Raw genomic sequence first — 25,808 nt, 5'->3', positions numbered from 1 at the left:
AATTATCTTGGGGTTGCAAGACAAGCTTGGAGTCCTATTTTTGCTTCAATAACAGTAGATTTTCACAGTTACTGTGTCTATGGGGAATCCTGAATCTTAATTTTCACATCTACAGCTACAAAATCTACCAATATAGAAGGATCTCTAAGGCCACGCTGCATTTTATTTACATAGATACATCACTATTCAAGGACTCTGCATAAGCATTTGAAGTTAAGAAATGTAAGTTACAGTAGATGGGGACAAGAAATATCTGAGTAATTTTTCTTTTATGCTTAGAACTTTACAAGCACTGCAAACCCATGGATCTTTAGATAGCTGCCTTGGTTCTACAAATGAAATTCTATTCTATTTTCTAATTCAAAACCTTATATTTGCCATTGAGTAGGCAAACAGTGAGACAAACAGAACTAATGTACAGAATCACAGCAAACATCATCAGCCTCTTCAATAATACATTTAGTGGAAAAAGTTCAGCCATAGAGACAATTTTCTCCCAACTTTAAAAAACCAAACAAACATGTACTCCTATTAAGGTCAGCTGAATAACATCTGTGGAACTGGAAAGATGGTCTATGTTATTCAAGTATAATTTTAGAGTATTTAATAGACATTGTTAATGAAATTCATAAGTCTATAAGCTTCCTAAACAGCAATTTCACGGTCATATGTATTATTTCCAAAGACTTTCTTTGTGCCAGCATTTTTCTTTAATTCCTGAGCTATTTTTTGAGGGAAAACAGTTCCAGTAAATAGAATGCAATGGGAACTGAGCATCATGGCTCAAATAATGAAATTTGATACTAACTCCCCAGGTAACGTGCAGTTTTCCCCAATGAACCCTTCACTTTACCCCATAGACAAAGCACCTGGGAAGGTTCTGGGGCACTACAATGAATGACTTCTTCCAGACCATATGCTCCTTGCAAGACCATATGCCCTTTATGACAGTCCCAGATTAACCCAGTTTGTGGGAATTCAAACCCCACACATGGCACCTTTGTAGGCAATAGGAATAACAAAGAGTCCCCTTCTCTCTCAAAGAAAAAAACCCCCCATGATAACAAAAAACCCCCCCCCAAAACCCCCAAACCTACCCGCTCCAAAATGCACCTGCCACCAAAAAATAAGACATACCTACCCAAAAAGTAACCTCACACAAAACTTTTATTTTTTTTTAAAGTATAACATACTTTCATTGCAAAGAGAAGGTAAGACATTTACTTTTTTTTTTGTCCAGGTGAAGCAGAGTCAAGAGTGGATTTTCTAGAAGGATTTGCTTTATTAGACTAGCTAAAACATAGACCCCCAGATTAGGACATTTACAAATTAAACCCAAACTGTAGACCAGTTATGATGCCTCAAGAAACCAGTTATGATGCCCATCTGCAAGTCTTTTCATCTTCAGATCCACAAGCAATTTTGTTCCATGAATGAAATAAGTGGTATGTTCAATATTCCATTTGTGAGTGCATTGGCTCTTGCAACTTTAATTAAATGCCTCACTAACTTCACACACCCAAACATTTCTGTATGGCTACCTCATATTAAACAACTCACAAGAAACAGAAAATATCACAAAACACTTCTGTAATCAGATATGGCATTGTACTATAAATTATTCTCATGTTATAGAATCTGTGCTAATAAATATAGAGGCAGCTGGTAGAGAAGCCTTTATGGTTAAATGGACCATCATCTCTTTATCACTGGTTAAGCAGAGGGGAATTCCTAAGGAGACAAACACTTGAAAGGAGCTTACCTCCCAATTGACAGGCCAAGCAGATTAACAGCACTGTCAGTCACACCAAATCACCATGACTGTTCCCTCACTTTTATGCAAGCATTCTGTTGCTTGCTACTTCTGTATTTTAAACCCACAACGGCTTATTCTAGTGGAAGGAGTTCCCATCCATGGCAGGGGGCTGGAGGTGGATGATCTTTGTGGCCCTTCCAACCCTAACCCTTCTATGATATATTTACAAAAAAAAACCAAAAAAAAAAAAAAAAAAAAGCCTCATCAAAAAAACCCCCAACAACAAAACCCCTCACCAAAAAACCTGCTTGCATACAAATGTTTCAAGTAAGCAACATAAACATTTATTATGCTAACTTTTGTATTGAACAGCAGGTGCAAGAGTTATGGTGGAGGATGAACTATGAGCCTGGAAACCACCAGCAAAAGAAAAGCTCATGAGGGAGAGGGAGATAGAGCTTCTTGATGAGCTCCCTTTCAGGCCAAGAGGATTCTGACTTCACATTAATGTGTGATCAAAGCATCAATACATTTAATGTGCCAAAGACATTCGGAATGGCTCTGGCATACTTCAGATGGAAATGCTCTTTCTGCTTTGGAAAAGTATCATCCTGTGCCAGGTTTGGACAAAAACAGACACTTAGATGCACACTGAAGTTCCTATGAAAGCATTTCAAGGTCGGCCTCTGTAACAAGATCCTGAACCCACCACCTTTAATGCCAGCAAGTGACAACTACTGGTCCTGATGCTCGGTATCTCAGGACTCACAACTTTCTTAGGGGCTCATTTATTTAAGCACCAAACACATGATGAACCCTCTAAACACAATCTCTGCCCGCACCAACAATTGTAATGAGACCAGTGCAGCCTTCCCCACATACTCCAAAATTCTGAGTGCTCGTTCCCATGCAGCTGCTTCAGTGCAACAGCTTCATGTTTATACCTCCAGCTTTGAGCTTCTCTCCTGAGACCTTTTCCATCTTCATGGAAGCAGTTTAACAGTGATCAGAACTGGAACTGCACCCAGCTTAGCAAGTCCACAGTTTCACGGTTTTCTCCACTCTCAGAGTTCCATAGATCTTGGAACAAACTGTAGCCACCTTTGGGGCAGTTTACGTGGAAATGCTGCACAGCACGTGGCTGCAGTTGTGCATTTCCTGTGGCATATGACACACTGCTCCAGATGGTGCTAATGGCATGGGACCTAAAATACCTTTACCTCCCACTGCAAATCTACATCTGATTTCCTTTCTGGCGGTATCACATTTTAGTGATATTCTATGAAGACAAAATATGGGCTTTTCAAAAATGTAAGTGCTTAAGTGCTGAAGCCACACTTTACCTGAAGCACTGTGGTCTTTCAGAAGTATTTATGTACCTATGCATTTCTGAAAATGCCACAGAGCTCCTTTCTGTATCTTTAGGCCCCTAAGTGCCTTGTAAAGCTCTGAGTATCTTCTTGAACAAAACCTGCCCTGTTAAACCAAGAAAAAAGCCCAAAACATGACTCTCTTTCACTCTGGATTTGCAGATCATGTGGCATAGCAGAAGCTTAATTCAGGTGGGTCTGTCAGGTGTTTCCATAATATCAGTTACCCATCATTCCAGTATATATTCTGTTCACCTGGGAGCTGAATGACCTTGTCATGCAGAGCCTTGCTTTGAGAGTCCAGGGGGAGTGGGGTATCACAGATGTCTTCAATATAGCAACCTGGTTGAAAGGGGAACACAGGAGAACACACTGCAGCCATGACAGTGTGTGCCATATACACACACACATGTATATATACATATATCTTATTTCCTCCAAGATACACCTAACAGAAAATGTGCACCTATTTCCAAGACTGTTCAGTAGCCTAGAGTGTCAAATCACTTAGTAGAATACAGAACTCTCAGAAAGGCTCTTAATTCAGATCGAATGTTAGAAAGTGTAAAATTTTAAGTCTGTTGAACTTCTACTTTACAGTAGGATATGACTCAATACCCAGCCCTTTCCACAACTGGAGTCTGCACAGAGTGATGCAGTAACACTGCCTGTGGTACTTTAGTAAGTTGTTATAACTCACAGAGTCTTTTCTGAAATATAAACACAGTTTTCAAATAGACTGTCAGTTTTTTACTCATGATATTGAACTTGCTCCCTACACCCACCCAGTGTGTTTCAGAGGCTCTGAATGTTGCTGATCATATTCCCTACCCTTCTGCACACCGATATCTGATCAGCCCTCCTGCATTCACTAACCGTGAGATAGCCTGAAACAAGATTCTAATGGACAGATTTGTGCTTGTTTCACCCAGCAAGAAACTGGAAACCAATGTCCATAACTTCTATTTTTCATACTTAGAAAGAACCCCACTTTCATAGCAGGGTGCAGGACCATTGACTTTATTGTGTCAGAACAGCACGCAGCCTCTCCTGTTTGATACCAAACAAGGCTGCTTCTTGCCCACCAGCCTGCCCTCTTTAATTTAGGGAAATTCATCTTGCCTGTGTTTCTGTATGTTTACAGCATTAGGGGAGATCATGCTAATGAAACTTTTTCAAAGTAAAGCTACTCCTTATTTTATAGGAGGAAGACAATATGTGCATGCAGCACTAGTATTTAATCCATAACCACCACAGCTAAACAGGAGCCCTAGTAACAAGAAGGTGTCACATATACTTTAGATAGGGGAAAAAAGAACACACTCTATTTCTGTCTCCACTCCTGCAGCACTGATTAACCAGTGGACAGATATTCACAATTTAAGGCAGACTCCCATTAAATCCTTTTCACTATGCATCACTCACCATTGGTGCATTACGAGACAAATAAAAGACAAGCAAGAGCCCATCAGTGAGGAAAGAAAGAAAAGGTTATAATATTTTTACAGAAACATTACAAAGTTATTTAAGCTGCTTTATTATTTGTATATAATTAAATACTATATTAAAAGAAATTATAAGCTCCCTTCTCAAATAGCTCCTCAAGCAGCAATTACATTCACCTCCTACCAGAAACATTTGAATAATGTCCCTGAAAGGCCCTGAGACTAAACCCACCAGATGGGATAGATGAGATATCCTGGGCTTTTGCATGAATTATTTCAATCCATCATCATTTGGAAGACTCATAGCTGCTGTAATATTGGAAAGCTTAATTTGATTTCCATTTACAAAGTAGGGCTTTGATGGATGCTATAAAACAAAGGATAACAATCCAGCTACTATATCTTTATCTTCTCTGCATTTTTGTTGACAGCAGAGAACTGAGGGCTCAGACTCGTGACCTACAAGAGTTTAAACCACTGTGCCAGCTGCGACAACAGAGAAACCAGCACAGAGCATCCAGCAAGGGCAGCTGCAATGAATCTCCTGCAATCACCCCCAATAACATTTTAGGCCACTACAACGTCTACTGCTTATGAATCAGAGCCCTAAATAATTTTTAGTCAAAATTAATGCATTGAATGGTTTAAACAAAAATAATCATGTGCACACAGTGAATTGATATAGACTCTGCAAATTAATTTCATGATCAGCCTAGCATTGTCTTAAACTGTTTCATTTCTAGTGCTACCTCCTTATTCATTTACCCAAAAGTCTGTTCCTGGCTCAAGTCTGGAAGGAAAACAAGTTTGAACATTGGGAAGCTGTGTGTTGATACTATATGTTTCACAATAAGTTACATTCAGCTCAGGAAATTTCTCTTTAGATTAGGTATGAGCAGCTGATAGACTTACAGGCCAAGAGCATAAAAATTTGGTTAAAAGTTAAAATATGGCAAGTTCTTCTTTTCCTAATGTAGAGAATCCTTGGATAGCTACAACTGTGACAGAAAACATTAATTTATTCCCAATGAATGCCAAATATTACTATTTTAATGCCCCTTCACTTCAGAATGTCAAGAATGCCCTTATCCATATTCTTGGTGTTCCGCCAGTAGATCTGGCAAAAGACTCTGATGTGCCTCTTTTAATTCAAGGCCCTCTGCTGTGAAGATCTCCCACACAAAGTATTTATAAACCACAATGTACCTCCTCCTTCTCCTCACAGAAAATATTCCCAGATATTCATGCTCTGCCTTTTAGATATTCTCAATTTCCTTCTCTGCAAAACACACCATTGAGCTGGGTGTGTTTGGATTCAGGTTGCAGAAATGCTCCTCACAGAAAAGGAGTCACCCTGCGAGTGGTTTCAGTATCGTTCAGTGCTGTGTGCTCCCAGGTCACTGCCCCAGTGAAAGGGCTGGTCCTGCCTCTGTCCTTGCACCCTGCTTTGCCCCTCACCAAGTGCTCGGCAGCCAGCTCAGCCCTCATGCGCTGATGGGAGGCTCTGGGATGCCTTCTCTGATTTTTAATAAAACCTCTGAACATCCGAATTTATCTTATTTATTTGTTTTTAGAATATAATTTCTCGTGCGCCGATATCTTAACTCCTGGAGATCAGAACTGTTCACTCCTGGAGATCAGAATTGTTCACACAGCAGACTTTCAGCCGCAGTTCTGAATTCAAGGAACTCATATCAAGGGTAAATATATTACCACCAATTGCACTTGCCTATCAAACATAAACTGCCAGCAAACCAAAGGAAAGTCCCTGAGCCGGGAAGCAAACGGAACCTACCACACAGCAGTGAGGACACCAATAAAACACCGGGAGGACAAACCCGAGCGAAGCTGTGCCCTCAGCCAGGGCCGGAGCACGCTCGGGCCGGGCCCATCGCGCACCCGGGCGAGGCGCGGCCGGCGGCGCCACCTCCTGTCACCGCGGGGACCCTGCCCGGACCTGGACCATCCACACAATCCCAAAAAATTAGACAACCGAAGCGCAAACTGAGTTTGGATTCACCTTTAACGTTCTTTCTAAGAAGGGAGAGTGTGTGTGTTTGTATATCAAACACATGCAAGCCAGCCTTTTATTTTTGATGAACAGACTCTTAATATTTAGCTCAGCAAAGTTTTATCTTAAAATTAACAATACTAAGACTCAATATCTTGAATATCACATGCTCATTCAACAACCAGGGAGAAAAATTATACATGACTTCGGATTTGAATCAAAATTATTCCTATATTTAGTGACAAATGATAATGAAATAAAAATTGATATATTTCAGCAGAACTCTGATGTCTTTGGACTGTTGTTTCCATTTAATTAAAAATATGTAATATTTTAGTTCTCTTATGTACACTTAAAATATAATTCCTGAAACAGTTAAAAATACTTAAGTGGAGACTGAAAAGGGGATCCAATGCATTCAAACCCAATTTCTTAAAAAATGCTTCCTTTGAATTAGCCATTTAAAATTATATAATGTAATCTGACAGAATTTAGCAAGCCACAAGGCAGACAGCAAAAACTTGGGATTGTCATACACAGTTCAGCGGAGTTTGAACAGTACAATGGAACCACATTCTAAACAAATGCATAAAATACACAGGTAAAAAATGTACAAATCTAAAATCCATCTGATTTTTAAAAGTCATCAATTGTCTACACCATCTTCTTGAGCACTGCAGTATTTCCACTGTATTCCCAGAGCTACAAACCAACATATACAAAATTGGTAGATTTATGTACAAAATTGAGCACAAACAGTAGCAGTCAGGGACACTCGGAATAGTCTGAACACCATGAATTACACTGTTGTAAGGCACTTGGGTTTCCATTCTGTGATAAAAAAGAGAAACTGAACACATCAGAGAAACACCTACTTATATAACCAGACTCCTCCAAATATCAGACAGCAGATTAGGTCTTGGAATCTGCAAAGTCATTATTATTCTAAACTGCATTTATGAAAATAACAGGTCTTATACATGAATTATAGCAGAGATACAACCTTCCCAATAAAACAGAGCCATCCCGAATATAAACCAGGCCCAGATCTAAAAATAGCATTTGATACAGCTACACAAAATTCTAGCAAGAAAGGCATTCATATCAAACACAGCCTGCAAGCTTGCAAAACAGAAGGAAACACTGCCAGCATTAGAAAGACGCTGTGTGAGTCATTGTTTGTCATGGAACTTTCACAGGCACTCTCTCTCTGGTTCAGAAATGCTCTTCCAAAACACAAGCTACCCTAATATGGCACTGAAACAGGAAGGAAAACAGCAGCACTAGCACCGACTACTGGGACTCATCTGAGCTTTGCTTGTTTACAACTGCAATAACACTGTTTACATTAAATGCCCTCAAAATGTAAGAGAAAAACTCCTTTCAACAGTAAACTGTTGCATTCGTCACAGATATCCTGCACTTGGCCTCACACCAGGAATCAGTCTCAGGACTTTACCCCTTTAAAGGGAAGGAGAGGGGAATGCCAAATCATTCACACATAAGGGAAAGTCCCTGTTATTTTCCACTCAAAACACTGCTTCTAGGCCTGTTTTTCAGCAACCAAAGGTTGAATAGCATGAGACATGCTTCAGAAACAGACTCTGGAGAATGAAATAGAGAAAGAAGAAAGAGTACCAATCTCTTTGCTCTTGTGACAGGACTTGAGACTTGAAGCTGAGTTGGGGGGATTCAGGTTAGTTCAGGAAAAGGCTCTTCACCCAGAGGGTGGTTGGGCACCGAACAGCCTCCCCAGGGAAGTGGGCCCAGCCCCAAGCCTGACAGAGCTCGAGAAGTGTTTGGACAATACTCTCAGAGATGGGGTGGGATTGTTGAAGTGTTCTGTGCAGAGCCAGGAGTTGGACTTGATGATCCTTGTGGATCCCTTCCGACTCAGCACTTTCTATGATCCTATGAAACAAAGATTACAATATATTTATACCCCACATAAGCACCTAAAAAGTGAAAACAACATATGCAACTAGGGATATACCTAAGGAAGACAAGTTCTTCAAGGCGCATGTTCACACATGCACACAGGCCCCAGGCAGTGCGAGGGAGCTGGTGATTTATTCTCTTACTATTTATTAAAATGATACCAACTGCAGTTGGGGATAACAGGCTTTAGGAGCCTGCCTAAGTTTTTATGGGGTTGGAACTTGGAGATTACATAACATTTCATAGGTAAGAACCACTTCTTGGCAAACATGTGCTGGTTAGAAGGACTCTGCCCCCCCACTAGCAAATTTCCCACCCAGTTATACAGAATAAAAAATAATTAAGATTTGTCTGTTTGAATGTAGAAACATATTAAAAGGCTTTTTGTTCTTGCTACAATTCTCTTTCAGGTTACTTGTGTTAAGGGAAGAGCAAGACTTTTCCTTCTGTTTCTGACTTCATAAAACATGTGAAAGGACCATGCAAAAAGACAGTCTTTCAAAAACCCCAGTTCCTCAGCATATTTCAGCTCTTTTGCATTTAAGCAAAGAGTGATTTCAGAGCCCATGGAACTGGAGAGAAAGCCATTCATGCTTTAGGGTAAGGCTCAGTATATTAGAAGTTGAACCCACGTTTTTTTTACAGTCCAATTTGATTTCACTCATGTGAACACCTGGCACCAGAGACTGGTTAAAAAGGAAGGAATAACAGACTTAAGTATGTACAGAGATACAGAAAAACAGCACTCTCAACTTTGCTCTGCTCTTGAAAGTGGTCCTATTGGTCAGCTTTCATAAATTATCTTCCTTTTCTCACCCCTCACTTTTGGGGTAGATCCCAGAACAGATCTAAAGGGGTAGAGCTGACTGCAGCTGTATCTCTGCACAAACCAGCCATTTCTATAGACAGCATCACATTCTGTTAACACCACACCATTCACACTTAGAACAGGTAAGGCAAAGACAAAACAGGTGTCAGTGCAATTGTTAAAGATATTAAAACTATTCTGAAGGAGTACTGATGGTCAAGATAATTTCCAATTTAAACACCAGTGTAGGTTTCAGATCTTTTAAAGCATTCAAAACACTTTCTCCCGATGAGAGCTGTGAATTTATACTTTCTCTTCTAACTACTCTGCACAGCATTTGCAGCCTAAAAGAGCAAATGGATTTTCACGCCCTTCCAGGGGATTCTCACGGGCCCATGGCCGCCACCTGCTGGCAGCTGCTCCCACACACGGGTCTCCAACTGACAGGAATTCTGCCTTCCAGGAAAAGGGTTTTGTAAACAGTACTAACACACTACTCAAAAGGGAGTACTGCTACTGCTTTAATAAGCAATTCAAGTTAAGCAGAAGATTTGGTTTTGTTTTTTTTCATAGAAAATATTACTACAAATCTTTAGTAGCAGTAGTTTTTAATTTACCAAAACCTGGCATCTATTAGCAACAGAATATACACAAAAATATCTTTGTTTATACAAATAAAATTGGGGTTTTAATATTCATAAAGTAACATAAAAGAGCAACATTTTTCTTCACATTGATAATCATTAGTCAGAGCAGTTATGATATAAAAGCTGTGTATAGCATTCAGTCAAGCACCATGGCAGACAGTGCATTAAGATCTCTCATGAATGGATGATTAGCTAGTATTTGATCAATCTTCTGTCTTTGATCATAGTCAGGAAAAATTTTAATCAGGGCTTCTCTTAGCTGGACTGTTTCTGAGGCAGATCTCTGTGGTGGAATTGCTGGACGAGGCTCTGTGTTTTCTTCCCATGGAAGCCATGGGGATGAATCGTGCACTTTGCCTCCAGGCTGTTGACTGCTACTGGTCTCAGAAGAATATTGTCCACTGCTCTGTAAAGCCTTTTGTGTTGACCAAGAATCTCTGTGGAACAAAATAAAACTTTTTATTAAATTAAGCTAAAGGAGATGCTAGCTGTAGCTCTCTCTGTACAAGAGAGAGAGAAGAAAAATGTGTATAACTTAAACTTCCCTGGTGCTCAGCTGGTTACTGACTCGAATCAAATGATGAGCATTCTTTCAAAGTGAAACAAAACTTGAGGTGTAACAGTTCTCAGTCTGAATCTGGAATAACTAACAACATTAATATCATTCAGGAATAGCCTCAATATGCTGTGAGTACTTTACTTGGCAGATTACAGCCACAGTCAAAGCCTATTTTATGAAGGTATAGATAAAAAAATACATTGAACACATGTACACTGACATGGAACATGTGAAAATACTGACAGACCAAAGGGGCTTCCAAGATTGCTTCACAAGACTAGTCCTCATCTACTTTTGCTCTTGAGTGAGCTCTGCTCCTATTGAGACCAGGACCTTGTTTCCTTTGTATGATATCCTTAATAGGGCAATGAAGTTGTTTTAGCAGTCTCAGGATTCGAATACTCTTCCATAAATATTGAGATTTCATTTCAGACTTTAAAAAATTGTTGCTACTCTATACAGTGCTAGCACTACAAAATTTAAAGCTCAGTCTACTTCAGATGCCAGCAGATACCAGAGAAATGTGAAGTGGAACTCATGTTACAGTCTAGTTTCCTACCACCAAGGGAAACAGTATCTAAATTACAGAGCTCTATTTTAAAAGCATTTGAGTTATGACACCTCCCATTACTCAGCGTGGAAAGGTTTTGTAATTGCTGAAGATCCTTCATGTTTCTGATCTTGCTCCTGGTGCCAATTATGCTTTCTGCATTATTTAACTCATGTAGAAAAGTCACAGTGAAGAAACAAAATTAACTCTTTGCACTGGCAGCTTTTCTCTGTCTTACCACACCACCCCCCACCGCCAAAAAAACCCCCAAACACAAACCAAACACCAAAGCCTAATTCCAGTTCCAAGTTTACAGATAAGAAACCAAACCCTTCTGTGGTCTTCTCGAAAGACTCTCTCCACTTCTACAATCACACTCACCTACCTCTCAGAACACTCTGTTTTCATTATATTTATCTCAGACACAAGCAGGTAAAACACAGTGTTCCAAATAACATCTCAAAGGTTTTGTACTAGAGCTTGAATACTTAGCATTTCCTTCTGGAGTTCTAGCACTGCACTTGCTTTTTTAATGTCAACACACTTATTTTCAAAGCAGCTTGTAATCTGTGGTATATAAATGTTCCACTTTCCTCAAATGTTTCCAATAGATGAGATTCTTGCTTAGTCTTTGTATTAATCCTTAAGTATAGCTTGCCTTTTCTATTGCAAATTTTTAAGTTACCTCACTTGTTTTTGAAAGCCCTCTGAATACTCCTCAGAATTATTAGCCTTTCTAATTCCTAAACTGGTGAAAGAACAGCAGATTGTGCAAAAGAGCAAACTAATTCTCAAATCTTGGCAATTCACGCAAAGCAAATTCATACTTTGAATATGTGCACATTTAAAAAGTACATTAATCTTAAATGAACAATATATGTTTATTAATATTTACAACTATTACTCAAATACGAATGGATTTCATTACAATGCCTCAAAAATTGTTCTGACAACAGTAAGGTACCCTCAGCCATGAAGTGAAGTGTCTCCCCTTCAACAAAAAAACCTGAGTGCAGTGTTTGTAGCACCTATTGTCCCACTATGGTAAGTGACCAGCCAAGGTGTCTTAGACAACATCAGTGTAATTAACAACACATACCCACATCTCTGGCACCTCTGGGTGCTGTTAGCACACCCGTGCATGAAAGCCACCACAGTCAAATCTCAGAAGAAGCTTTTGTCTTACTTATCTTAGTTCTCAGAGATCTTGATTAGAGGCAGATGTTACCAGCAGTTTCTGAATGAACTGAAGTAACAGGAGAAACACGGTTTTTTGTTAAACTGCTTCATGCTACAGTGTTCCTACTTTACTGTGCTTTACAGGTGTATGAGTGGACCAGGAGAACAGTTTATTTCAAATGTGAAATAACTGCGTCAAACAAAAGGGAAAACAGTGTTTATACCTAGAACAGCCTTCACTTCGAAGGAAGTCATCTAATCTGGGTCCATTTCTTCCCAAAGGATCATCAGGAACCATAAATATGTCACCAGCAAAAGTGTACTGGAGCAACCTGCAAGAAAGTTCTTTTAAATAACAAGGTATTACACCCTTGCTGTCCTTCACCTTTGTAGCACAGGATGAATTTCCTTAGAGCAGACACCACATCAGGAGTCCCTGAAGATTAATTAGTAAACCCAACTGAGATACAACCAGCATTTCTTGTCAAAATAATTCAATAGGAGCTGTGAACTCTTCCTATTACACTGCAGAACAGGGAGCTTTGCTCTTTTTTTTTTTTTTTTGACAGCAACTCTTTTACGACAGAAATTTTGCAACCAGACCACAGTGGAATTTTCTGGGTGATTAGAGATTTTTTTTGGTTGTTCTAACTCCCCCTCCTTGCAAGGATCTTCAGTCATGTAGCTCAAATGCCTGTTAGCAGAAAGCTACACAACTAGCAAATACAGCATTAAATGTTTACAGTTAAGACACAAAGCTTTTTTTCTGGAATTGTTTTGGGACAGGTAGAAATCTGCATTGAAAAAAAACCAGTTCAACTGAAATTTGTCTGCCAGGTTTAGATTTGGTACAGAAGTAAAACTAATAGCAGATGTTAACACAAGCTCTTAAAAAAAACACAGACTAGAGATTACATGCCAAGTATTCTTGCTAAAATTCTGGAGAACAGAACCTCACTTGGGTAGAATTCATTCAAGAAATAATGTAAAGCCTACATGATTAGCCAGCATCAACTCCATGGTCTTCCAGCTATATTGTGAGAACCCAGGGCAAGTTTTTAGTTACTTATTTCATTAGACCTATACTGATCTTAGCCACTGTAACAGCTGTATCCTCAGAAGACGTTAGGGAGATTGAGGGATTAGTGGGAAATTTCACTAACAGAAGACCACACCTTAACAGTAAAATAACGTGATTTACCTGAAAGAGAAAAAAATCCCAACGAACTAACACAGAAACAAAAAGTAACAAGAAACAAATTCCACAAGATGAAGCAGAGATATTTGATAACTAAGTGAAATCATCTAAACCCAAAGAACAACAGTTGCAGGGAAATGGCTACATGGATATGCTGCAAGTGTTCATTTTGTTTAGCTGTGCCAATCTGTCCCACTTGAGTAAGGAGTGATTGATTCTGAACAATTAAAAGTGACACTCTACATCCTCATCAGCTACCGTGTCTCCTTGAAAAAAATAGGCTTTCAAACAAGAGAGGCTGTGAAAGCGGACTGCTCTAACAAGATCCAACACCGACCTTCAGAAGTGACACAGGTGTGCTGTTACACTCAGCTCCTGTTTATGTGAGCAATTACAGACATACATGACAGAATATATGAATAGTAGGGATATTAGACTACTCAACACATGGCTGTAAGGACATAAATCACCACATTGAATCACAGAGTACTTTATTTGGATCTATCAGAATTGCATGACAGATTAAATAAAAATAGTGAAATCCCACATGTAGGTAGAGTACCTACAACTGCAGGGACAGACATCCTTTTATGATTTCACAGAAATTCAATAATTACCTCTTTTGAATAATTTCTCTCCAGGCAAATGATTCTGTCACAAATTCTCTGAAGTTATCATTAGTCACAATAACACCTCCAGTTTTAACAGCAAGGTGTAATAAAAACCTGTAAAATTAATTTCAAAGATCACTAAGATAGTTTGTTTTGCTGGAAACAATCCAAAGATCTAGAAAACTAAACATTTCATCATTCAAAAGTAATCTATTTCCATGAAAACAAGCACCTTGATTACTAGGAAATTACTCTATTTTTATCCACCTTAAACTTAGAACAACATTTTCGGTAGCATGCATTTATTTCGTGCAGCAGAGTCTTCATGGGAGGTTTTCTTCCCCATTAAAAAAAACAACCAAACAAACCCACACAAGCAAACCCCCCCAAACCCATGATCTAAATATCTGCAGAGGTAAATAGCTTGGTTTATGGAACAGTACAGTATTTATTACACAATCCAACACAAACTCATTTCCATACACTCTTTTGCTTAGCATTAATGTCTGTGTTCTGCATGTTAGTTGTTTGCTCTGTCAACAATTCTTAAAAACCTTTTTGTTAAATAAATTATGACAAAACGTAACTACTGATTTATTAAGAAAAAAACATGCTTGCTTTCTTTTATAACCTCTCTAAAAACATGTTTTTTGCCATTTGAAACTATTTTAGCCACGAGATAATGGATGGTGTCCTTTTAAAGGAAAGTGAACACTTTTAACAAAAGTGCAAACATGTTATTGTAACACTTATTTCCACAGTAATCTCAGCTGTGAATACTGCACTGCCAGAGCATTTCTTATGAAAGACTGGGTGTATATAAAACATCAGCGAAGTATTCTGTGTCTTGCTCACTGAAAGATGATCCCCATATTTTGAAGTTGATCTTTGGTGCTCATATTAACTTGGAAGTTCACTGGCTTACACATTGTTACAAATACACTGCTCCAAACACACAGCAATGTCTGTGTGCCAACATGGCATCAAGAAGAAAATGGAGCTAAATAGTATCTGATCAGTAGCTGATCTATGGCCCAAGCATAAAAGGCAATTCAGGGATAGAGTGATGACCAGGAAAGCATAAAAACATTACTGGAAGATTAATTTCTTCAGACTGCTTTTTTTTTTTTTTTAAATTGCCACGAAAATTTTTAATTCTCCATTACTTTCTTGAGTACATAGGAGTGTTTCCTACAACAGTGAAATAATGTAACAGATGCAAAGCCCAGTCTTAAGTTGGATGCATAGCTCTGTCTAGAGAGGTTGCAGAACTAGCAATTAAACCACTTATGAAATATTAAGCTTTTACAACCACTAGTCAGATGTTTAAAAAGACTTTAAAACTATGTATATTCTGTACCTGTCATCATGAGAAGCAATTCTTGCTCCTAAGACCATCCTTGCAGGGGTTAAAGACAATATTCCAACATCCTCGAGTTGTGTTAAGAAATTCTGCTCTGTTAAAACATGACTTGACAATTAGTCTGAGATATAATTAGCAAAGAAGATGGGCTATTTTTGTACCAATTAAGCTATAGAAATGATATTGATACCTGAAGAATTGCTCATACTGTAAAAATGGGGAAGAAGAGGTCAAAATGAGAAATTAAAGAGCAAACAAAAACTAACCTAAAAAGGCCTCCACTGATGGCACACCTGTTAGCCTAAACAGCATTTCAGGGTCTCACACTGTGTATGGAAACCCAATTACTCATGCTGAGCAGCCAGACTGCTCCTGCTTAACATTTGATGAAGCGTTCCTTCTCCATTTATTCTTCACAGAAGTATCCAAAGAAATAGTTACAGGCTGGTTTAATTAAGACAACGTTAAGAAACATCCCTCACCCGTAATGGAAGGGTCACGTCTTGTTCTCCACTGTGGAACGAATACAGTAATATTTCTGTGGCCACGTTTCCAAAAGTAGTCAACAGCTATTGCAATTCCTCGACAGGAGAAGAATTTCCTTAGACCGTGACTGAGGGTGAAAGAAAAAGAAGGGAGATTAAATTCACTAGGGTTTACTACCATGAAAACAAAGAAAATGGAACAAAACCTTGCAAAGTGAAGCTGCAAGTCCCACATAGAGCCTCAGGAAAAGAAAAGGCAGACAGGTGCTCAAGATGAGGAATCTTATAAATGGAAAAGATCTTCAGCGAAAGAAGAGAACAGATACATCCCTTTGCAGCTTTACAGCTCAGTCTCCTTTCAGTTTCTTGGGCACAACAATAGCAGAAAAATCAGAAGCGGGTTTAGCTTTAAAAAAGAGGCCAACAGTGATGACTTCTGAAGTCTATTGAGTACAGATTAAGACTATAATAATCCAATATTGTGGTAGTTTCAAATACAGTCCTACTACAAAACAGAACACCCTTGGTTCAACTGATTACCAAGGATTACATCTGAGCAGTTCTCTGATAATCTATCAGGGCCTCCTCTCCCTTAATTTCAACAGTCTGAGCTATTGTTCTGACACAAAATAATGAAATTTCTTGGAAGAAAGATTTTCAAAACTTTGTATTTTAGCATTAATCTTTCTTCTCCATTTAAAAATATAAGATGCTCACTATCTGTTTTTACAACTCCCTTAAGTGACTTTCCAGAAAAATCAGCAACTACCTAAAATGAGGGACACAAAGATTTGAGTTGATGGCCTTGTGAGGCCCTTCCCAACTGGAATTATCCCAATGAACCTATCTGCCTATTTAATTTAATTCCTTCCCAATTTGAATTATCTCAATGAACCTATCTGCCTATTAAATAAAAGGTACAATTAACTGTCTAAGCAGACTCCACCATTTTCATAGAGGCTACACTTAGACAAACAAAGATATGATTCCCTAGAAATGACACACTGATTGATCACTGACAGCATGAGCAGCCAAAGCATTTCCTGCAAAATAGTGTATAATCTATGTTTTGAATTAGATGTCAAATCACTAAAAGTACTTAAAACAATAAACGAGCAAGTGGTATTTCTTTCTTAAACCAATCTCCCAGTTAAAATGCAAGTGCATATTATAACCCCAATAGTAAGCCCTGTCAGTTTTGAACAGAATCTTATCTTTAAGCGCTAGTTTAACCTACCAAGAAATCTTCCCAACAGAAAGGTCTTTAATAGATTTCTATGGAAATATATTTTACAGTGAAACTCAGCCTTTAGTAGCATTCATTTATCCTTTTGCAGTTTTGTAAATTCTTTTAAAAATATGTTTATCAAAATTTAAATCTATTAAGGTTCTCTGAATCTGGAGAGAAATTCTTTATGTAGAAAGGCAGAAAAATGAGTAAGCCACAACTGAAATATAAAAGGCAAAAAAATCTCACTTAACAGAATTTCCAGAGGAAAAAAAAAGTACTATGCCACACTTGCCCTTAATAAAATTAAGAATTCTTGGTGTCAAGAACACTCAAATAAAGGAATAGAACAGTCAAATAAAGGAATGCAATTTTCAAAGAGTTACTCTTTGTAAACCTTCTGGGACATAAACTTAAAACGCAGTCATCATCCCACTAATTTAAGTTAGGTATCCTATTCATTAAATTAGAAAACTTTTAAATATTTTCAATGAATTAATGGTTTTCAACTGGACTTCAAGAAATGCAGAGGTCTTGACATTCATGTCAAAATTTATGCCTTCTCTGATTTTCCATTGCCCTGTTTTAGAGCTCTAAGCTGGCTGAACTACACAGTGCACTGTTTTTTAAGTTTTTTGAAGCTTTGAAAAGCAGCTCTTGATTTGTCCTGAATGATCACAAAATCCTGCTCTGCTACAAATTAAAAAAGCGTGCAAATAGAAGCAACTTAACTTTACCAAACATGTAGAATTAATGTAAACTATAATAAGAATAAACTGCTAAAACTGTTAAACTAAAAGAAATATGAAATGCTTTAACTGAATTAGATAAACACCTGAAAGGACGTCAAATCACCACAGCAATATGGTCTTTTCAAGATATCCATCTCAAAGACTGCATCTGTTCTCCAAATGCCATTGCAAATGCTGGCTTTGCCTGTCCCAGTTCTTTAAAATCCTGTGAAGGCCCTACAAAGGTATTACCTAAATTAAACAAAAGATGATCATAAGCAGCACAAAGCAGCAAAATAGCAGGTTGCCTTCTGGGACATGTAACATTTTCCCTTTGGTTTGTAACTAAAGTAAATACTGTTGCAATTTAGTGGTCTGGCTCCTTAAAGAAACACTGTCAAAGGTATTGCCAAAGGCAGGGTTTGACATGAATTTGTGAAAATATGGCTTCACAGAGTTCAGAGGCAACATTCACTCTTATGAACCTGTGAAGAATAAGTCCATTATTTACTGCACAGGTTAAAGCATACAAAGATCAAATTACAATCAATTTGGAATGATTTACACAGAAGCCAGGAATGCAGAAGGAGGTGAGGGTGCAAAGCATATGGATGCAAAGATAAGGGTGCAAAAGTGTTTAGCAGCACTTAATCATCGAGTACTTTAACAAAGCAATTCCATAGGGCTCACTATAGTTACAACAATGACTATAATATAACAATGACTATAAAATGCAGATTTGAGGCAGTAACATTCATACCATGATCAATTCAGACACATACAGGTACCCAGTGTAAACACCTAATTCTCTGTGCCTAAGGTACTCATCAACAAATTCCACTCAGCATCATTGAAATGCTCACACCAAGTCCCTTTGCATTTCCTAGCAGGCAAGGGTCACACCTCAGGAAGTGTGGAGAGGTGTGTGGGAACTTTGCCATCAGGAACAGTCCTTTGAGTATCACAAAGGTGAGGATTCGTGAGCTCTGAGCAGTGTCCCACTCGAGGGAGGTGCTGGCACAGCTGCTGAGGCCCAGGAGAGCTCAAAGGGCCTCATTCAGGACAGGTATTTACAAGGCCGCAGGATGACTGGCCAGCAGTAAGTTTCCCCCCCCGGCCATAACCCAACTCGGTAACTCCTGGTCGTTCTTCCCCAAAGAGCAGGAACAATGGTGCCCATCCACTTGGGCTATGATTCAGGTAAATTCTTTACCAAGGCTTCAAAGGATTATTGCTTATCCTTCATTTCCCACCTTGTTTGAGCAGCTGATGTTTCCGACTGGATGCACCAACACAAGTACGTATCATTCACACACTACTCTACCAAGATAATTCCATTCAATTATTCTTTCATTCTGAATTCCTTCCACATTTTAATACAATTTAAATTACCCAGCAACTGGATATTGCAGTCTGCCCGCAAAGGCCTGTTTTCAGCATACAAAACCAGGTAATTTTTTAAAATACTTGTTAGAAGCTAGGGTAAACTCTGGGCTTTTTCTCATTCCACAAGCACCCTGAGACAATGTGGTAACAACAGATCAATGTGCTGCACATGTCAAAAGAAAAGATTCTACAGCTTTTGCAGTTTTCCAGACTTAAGACATGAGGCAAGCAATGATTCAGAAACCCATACAGCATTAGTCTAAGCATGTGGGTGAGGCATTAAGACCCACACTCCCATCAAAAAACCAAACCCCACAAAACTCAGGGGTCAAAAGAACCCTGAGCCAGCATAGGCATGGAAGCAGTTCTCAAGGTATTGAGGAGTAAAATTGAGTACAATTCAAAGCAATTTTGCAAACAAATCTTCACTTTATAAAATGCAAGAAAATAACGAGGCTTTATTTAGCCAGAGGGAAGCTCCAGAATACCTGCATGATCAAACCAACAGGCCCCCAAGCATTGATCATTTAGTAGAACATTTGAATTTCTGGATGATTCTGCTATTTTGAGGCAGCTCTGTCCTTTACATTTCATAACCAGTTTTCATTTGGTTGAGTAAAAGGCACCAGGTGTTATATAAACTTTCTTGAGAGTGTATGCCAATAGCACCCAGCTACTATGCCCTATTCCAACGTGGGGTGTGTGCAGCCCAGCTGGTGTGCAGGGCAATCCACTAGGGTGCATGAAGGAAATATCAGAACCTCAGTAATGCACATATATAGTTGGTAAATATACATACATACGCAAAAAATAACAGGATCCAAGCACTAATATGCAATGCTGTTAGAGGCGAAATATGTCACTATTAAATGAGAACCTCCACTTTAAAACTACAAGATGTTAAGAACACAAAAAAACCCCAAGCCCTGGAAACTGACAATAAGTTAACCTCTTTATTAGGCACTGGCAAAGCAAATTAAATTTCATGCGTAACACCAACTGCAACAGAGCAAAGCTTGCCCTGAGATTACTTCTGACTGAAGTGTTACATTGAGCTGAACATGGGTGATTCAAAACTGCCTCTGAAATGACATAACTGTGTGTATATGCACACCAAAAACCTAGCCGGCAAAACCTTTACACATGCCACTGCAACCTCTTAGCCCCTATTTCACCTGAAAGTTCATTGAACTCTTAATGGACAACTGAAAAGAACAATACTTACGAAATTGCAACATTGCTTCCATCAATAATTATATGTTTTAAATATGGTTTTCCAGGTTCATTTATCAACTCCAGTCTGTATGGCTTCTTCAGAGAGTCCAAAAATCTTTGAACTCCAGTAACTGAATGATCTGGATGTGGTCCCACTGTATCTCTGTCTGGATTCGAAGGATGTTTTTGTGAAGACAGTAACTGGTCTGGGACAGGGTTGTCACAATGTGAGGTTTGGGAAAGGCGCTGGTGGAGAGGCCTCGCTTGAGCAGAGCTGCAGGGTCCCAGCTGCTGCTCAGAACTAGGGTGGCTGTTTTGTACAGTTGAGGGCCCTGCAGATTGTTGCTGAAATGCAGTTTTACTTTTACTTGAGATACACTGCACATCTGAGCTCCCTCTGGCTACAAAGTCAACATCTTTTAGAGCTCCAGCTTGCACAGTGCTGAAAGTTACCCCACCATCAGTTTCCATACTGCTTGACCTTGAGCTGTGACTCTTACCAGGACCATAAACATCTCTCTGTTTATAGCATAGAACTGAATTTTTGCTGGGAGGGGAAGCAGATTGGTATACCAATCTATGCATTTTATCTTCTGCACCAACTTGCGTGTCTGGAGCACCTCTTACTTTGTGATACTCATTTTTTGTCTCCTTTGAAGTATGACCAGATTTAAGTGGACTTTTATTCCTAGAAATCCCTCTGTCTTCTAGCTTTTGTGAATTACTTACATTATTTCCTAGAGGAAGATTGATAGTTCTAGGCTTTTGAGATGACTGTTCATGTTCTTTTTTAAACTTTAAATTTTCCTTTTCAATTTCTTCTAGCAATATTAGTGGTTCTACAGATTGTCCCAGGATACCAATAACTTTTTCTACAATATTTTGGGAATATCCCATTGTTCTGAAAAAGTTCACAAGAATCTTATATTCCATTTCCTCAGTGAGAGCATCACCTTCTTTAAGACAGTAAGTAGAACCATCTGATTCATTGCAGCTATCCAAAACCAGATCAATAACTGCATCAGTATCTGAAGGATTCTTGTGTAAAGCAGATTTCACTTGCTGATCATTTTCCAAAGAGAAATGCTTTTTAGGGAGCCTTTCCTCCTCATCAGAAGACCTTCTTTTACATGAGTGCCTCTCTTTAAAGGCCACTGCCTCTAACAGAGGGTCCTTTACAGGAACAAACCTTGTTTCAGGAGTATCAGAGAATACAGTGTCCATTTGCTTTGTAAGCTCAGTGACAGGTGTGCCAGCATTGCTTCTTGCTTCCTCCCCATCTGCCCTTCCATCTCTGTTTGCAGCAACAACTTTGGAGGTGCTATTCTGTCCAAGCACTTGAGGGCTTTCAGAACCTGTGAGATCTATGATATCACTCTCCCCTTCACAAGCATCAGCTTGGGTGAGAGCTAAGAGTTCTCTTTTTAGTGCACTAGGCAAAATCAGTAAATCCATTGTATACTTATCTGCATGTGCTTCCACAAATTGTCTGAACTGCTTTTTAATCTCTGATTCATTGTCATTTAATAAGCTTTCATTATTTTCAAAAAGCTTCACGAACTGCTGCACATGACTTTGAGCCATAACAACAGCTTCTGCACCCCCCTTAATACTGAGCAATCCCATTTCCAGCACTGTTACATCAGCACAGGTATCCTGAATAAGACTGTTGAGAAACAGGCTCTGTGCACCAACAAAGATGCAGTGCATGTCCTTTGGGTAGTACTCCTTTTCTTCTAGTTCAGGTTCACACAGTCCCTTGATGTACTCCTAAGTGGAGAAAGAGAGCAAAGTGAATAGTTGTGAAAACCTAAAGTATTCAGTTAGTTTTTATTAGGTCAGTAATGGACAGGTTAGAAAATAAAGCAAACTTAGCATAATGAATGTGAGAAAGTAAACATTGTCAGTAAACAAGACAATAGAAATAAAACACCAATATCTAAAATTATTTTTAAATAGATCTCATAGAAGCCTCTCTTTTACCTCCTCTTGTTTATACCTGATAGCTACAGGTTACTTAATTTGTAGATCAAACCGTTTAAAAGATCAGACCATCAAAAGAGATTTATTTTCCCATCCCCATTCTTTGGTCAAAGAGAACTCTTCAGGAACAAATGCTTTTCACCAGAGTTCTACCAAGTCCATAAGCCTGAACTTCTAAAACAATTTCTGAAGTACATTTCCTAAGCTTTATCACACCAGCAGCTATCCTATATTTTTGTTACTGACTGAGAAAACTCCAAGCTCCAGATACTTCTAGTGTTCCTGAAGTTCAGGTTTTTCAAAGATTAAAAAAAAAAAAATTAAAAATCCACTTGCTATTTCTGCTACTTGTAAGTTACTACAGGTAAATTCACTATAGTACCTTGTTTTAAATGTGTCAAGAACACAAAACTCTGTCAATAGAGTATACTGTTTATTCTTTCAGATAGCATTATTTTTCCCAAACTGCCTCTTTCAGGTCCCTAAAATTCTTTAATATAGTGAAACCACCTTCTAAGCTGCAGTCATTGTATTTGCAGAATCCCAAGATTACCACATTTTATTATCTATATTTACTCTCAAACATTAAACTTCTTTTAAATGGAACTGAGAACCAACACAAGGTAATGAATAATGTAACACCACTTCCTATCACCTCTTGACTTACATCATCACGAATATCAAGGCAGGCTGCCTCAGGAGCATATCAGTACAAACTGCTTCCGCAGCAAAACCCACAGGGTTACTCTCCGCGCCTTAGTCATCATATGACTGCTTTTGCAGAGCAACAAGATAACAACGTAACTGGTGAAGAGGATGCTCTAAATCTGGGAACTTTTTTTTTAAACTAAGCAGCACAGGAGAACATACACATTACATCTGACTGATGAATTAAAACACAAATTATTATCACCAAACCTTTCAAAGGGAGATAAAGATGATTGTTCAATTGTTCACACTTTCTATTCAATAATTCCTCCAAACAGTGTCTGAAAAGTGCTCTATCTATAAGAGAAATCAAGTTTCTCATACCCTTTAAAGTATTAGAAAACATTTTTCATCTTGTTATGAAAAATAGCGATTAGAAAACTGAAATCTTGTGCTATTTATTTCTTGTGCTTTAATTTTCTGGAAAAAAGTGAAGATGCACTGCAGATGCCTAGAGAAGAATAGCTACCTGTAACAGTTTCTGGATTCTCTAAGCCCAGGCAAATTGGTTCGGAGTAAATTTCAGAGTCAAGTAATTCAACCCCCTATATACTCATAGTATTTTCCTTACAACTCATTGTAAGGAAGTGCATTACACGTTAAGGAACAGGTGTATTACACAGTTAAGGAATCAAGTTTTGAAAGCGTGCTGTCAAGTCTGAAATCAGTCACAAAACACACGCTCAAGATCCCCACTACCATCCAAGCGTAGTTAAACAAACAGACCGACCAACGCCCACATATCGAGATTCTGGGTTTGAAAAAGACCTTCAGCCTCGCTACAGCTCACACCAAAATTCTCATCACATGATTCAAACAGCTGTACTTGCCAAGTTCACTATGACTAATATAAATTTCAGCACTACTGCTGAGGAACTCCCCCTCAAAGGTTAGTTGTGCAAGACATTTAACACGTGTGAAGATACTTCACAGCAAGTGTTGTCCCCTCTGAGACACAACCCGCATAGATGGTTTTCTTAACGCGTTAGAGCTGGGTTAAAAAGAGAACCATGTGCTCCAGACTGGCGAAGTTCAGATTCGACAATTTTTACATGAAGGAAATACTAGCTGCGTTAAGTTTTAGTGAGAGCTTTGCTAACGAGCTACTAAATGCCACCGAATAAACGAAATCTGTAAGGCAAAACATGGCAACGCCCAAACATCTCCGAGGAATTCTTGACTTTGGGAGGACGAACGAAAGCGAAACATTTTAATCTCGCTTGAAAACAAAACTGGGCCCATCCTCACCGGTGTTACCCCTCACCTGCGGGCTGGACTATTTCATAACGCGGTGCCCGTGAACTTTGCACTTCTCAGCTGAGTTGTTTCGCTTTATTCCCTACGCTTATGTCAACACGGCCGGAGACTCCCTGGCACCGGGCACACACCCACCTGCCAGGGCAGCGCCGCTTGTTTCCTCCTGGGGCACTCGGCTTTTCCCCACCCCTTCTTCCTCCAACCCGCGGCCCCGGCCGTACCCGGCCCCGCACCCGGCCCCGTACCTTGGCGCTGCCCACGGCCTTCGTGCAGCCCGCCAGCTGCACCCAGATCCTGGCACTGGCGTTGGGCGGCGGCAGCGCCGGCCGCCAGTCAGTCTGCGCCCCCAGCACGGCCAGCCGCACCTCGAACAAACCCTCGATGCGGCCCCGGCTGCGCTCCAGGAGGCGGCTCTTCTCGGCGGGGACGGTGAACTCATCCACCCTGGGCCCCGGCGCGGAGCCGTGCGGTGTCTGGCGGGCCGCCATCAGCGCGGGGCGCGCAATCCCATCGCACCGGGAGCGACGACAGCGGGAACCGCGACACCGGGAACCGCCGCACCGACCACCCGCGTCATCAGCCTGCGACGGCGCCAGGCAGCGCCCGCCCGCAGCCGCGCTGCCGCGGTTAGCACCGGGAGCCCAGCCCCGCCCCCGGCCCAGGCCGCGCCCCGCCCCTCGCGCCCCGCAGTGTGGGCGGCGCCGTCCCGCCCCCTCAGGGCCCCAGGGCGGGCGGGGACACCGCGGGTCAGCTGTGCCACCCGTGCCCAGGCAGGGCCGTCCCGGAGCACACGGCACAGCATTGCGCCCAGACAGTTCTGGAATATCTCCAGGGAGGGAGACTGCACAACGCCTCTGGGCAATCTGTTCCAGTGCGCAATCACTGCCCAGGACAGAAATTCTTCCTCGTATTCAGGTGGAACTTCCTGTGCATCAGTTTCAGCCCCGAGCAGAGTCTGGTCCATCCTCTTGGCACCCCCTCTTTAGATATTTATACACATTAATGAGGTCCCCTCTCAGTCGTCTCTTCTCGAGGCTGAACAGGCCCAGCTCCGTCAGCCTTTCCTCGTAAGAGAGATGCTCCAGTCCCTTGATCACCTTTGTCACGCTCCGCAGCACCGGCTCCACGAGCTGCCTCCTCCAGGAGCTCCCCGTCTCTGGTGCTGAGGAGCCCGGAACTACACAGACCGCTCCGAACTCGGCCTCCCGGCCCCGCCTTCCGGCCCCCTGTCCCCGCCTCCCGGTCGTTCTGTCCCCGCCTGCCCGTCGTTCCCCGCCCCTCGGCTGCCCGCATCGCTGTCTGAGTGTCCCGGCAGGATCCGGGCACTCCTCGCAGCCCTTATCGCCCTTATCGCCCGGCACAGCCTCACTGAGCGGCCGC

At 40.4% G+C, this 25,808-nt stretch overlaps 1 protein-coding gene across 3 annotated transcripts; it reads right to left on the bottom strand.

Annotated features, from left to right (window-relative positions):
- Positions 1 to 1,258: 1,258 nt before the first annotated feature.
- On the bottom strand, positions 1,259 to 25,074 carry N4BP1 (NEDD4 binding protein 1). 3 transcript variants are annotated; one of them, XM_048316602.1, is made up of 7 exons: positions 24,674 to 25,064; positions 20,491 to 22,250; positions 15,918 to 16,048; positions 15,433 to 15,529; positions 14,079 to 14,186; positions 12,488 to 12,595; positions 1,259 to 10,412 (listed from the first exon to the last, which is right to left on the bottom strand). In XM_048316602.1, exons 1-7 carry the CDS (start codon positions 24,914 to 24,916, stop codon positions 10,112 to 10,114), a joined length of 2,748 nt encoding a protein of 915 aa, XP_048172559.1. In that variant the 5' UTR covers positions 24,917 to 25,064; the 3' UTR covers positions 1,259 to 10,111. The 3 variants fall into 3 exon arrangements, with proteins under 3 accessions (XP_048172559.1, XP_048172560.1, XP_048172561.1); XM_048316604.1 differs by lacking the exon at positions 1,259 to 10,412 and adding an exon at positions 12,208 to 12,330 and having other exon boundaries at positions 24,674 to 25,074; XM_048316603.1 differs by lacking the exon at positions 12,488 to 12,595 and having other exon boundaries at positions 24,674 to 25,074.
- Between the last annotated feature and the right edge of the window lie 734 nt (positions 25,075 to 25,808).

This window comes from Corvus hawaiiensis, chromosome 12 (assembly GCF_020740725.1).
Source record: "Corvus hawaiiensis isolate bCorHaw1 chromosome 12, bCorHaw1.pri.cur, whole genome shotgun sequence".
Taxonomy (NCBI): Eukaryota; Metazoa; Chordata; class Aves; order Passeriformes; family Corvidae; genus Corvus; species Corvus hawaiiensis.
Note: the sequence above shows the minus strand (reverse complement) of the source record. Positions and strands in the feature narration are given on the sequence as shown.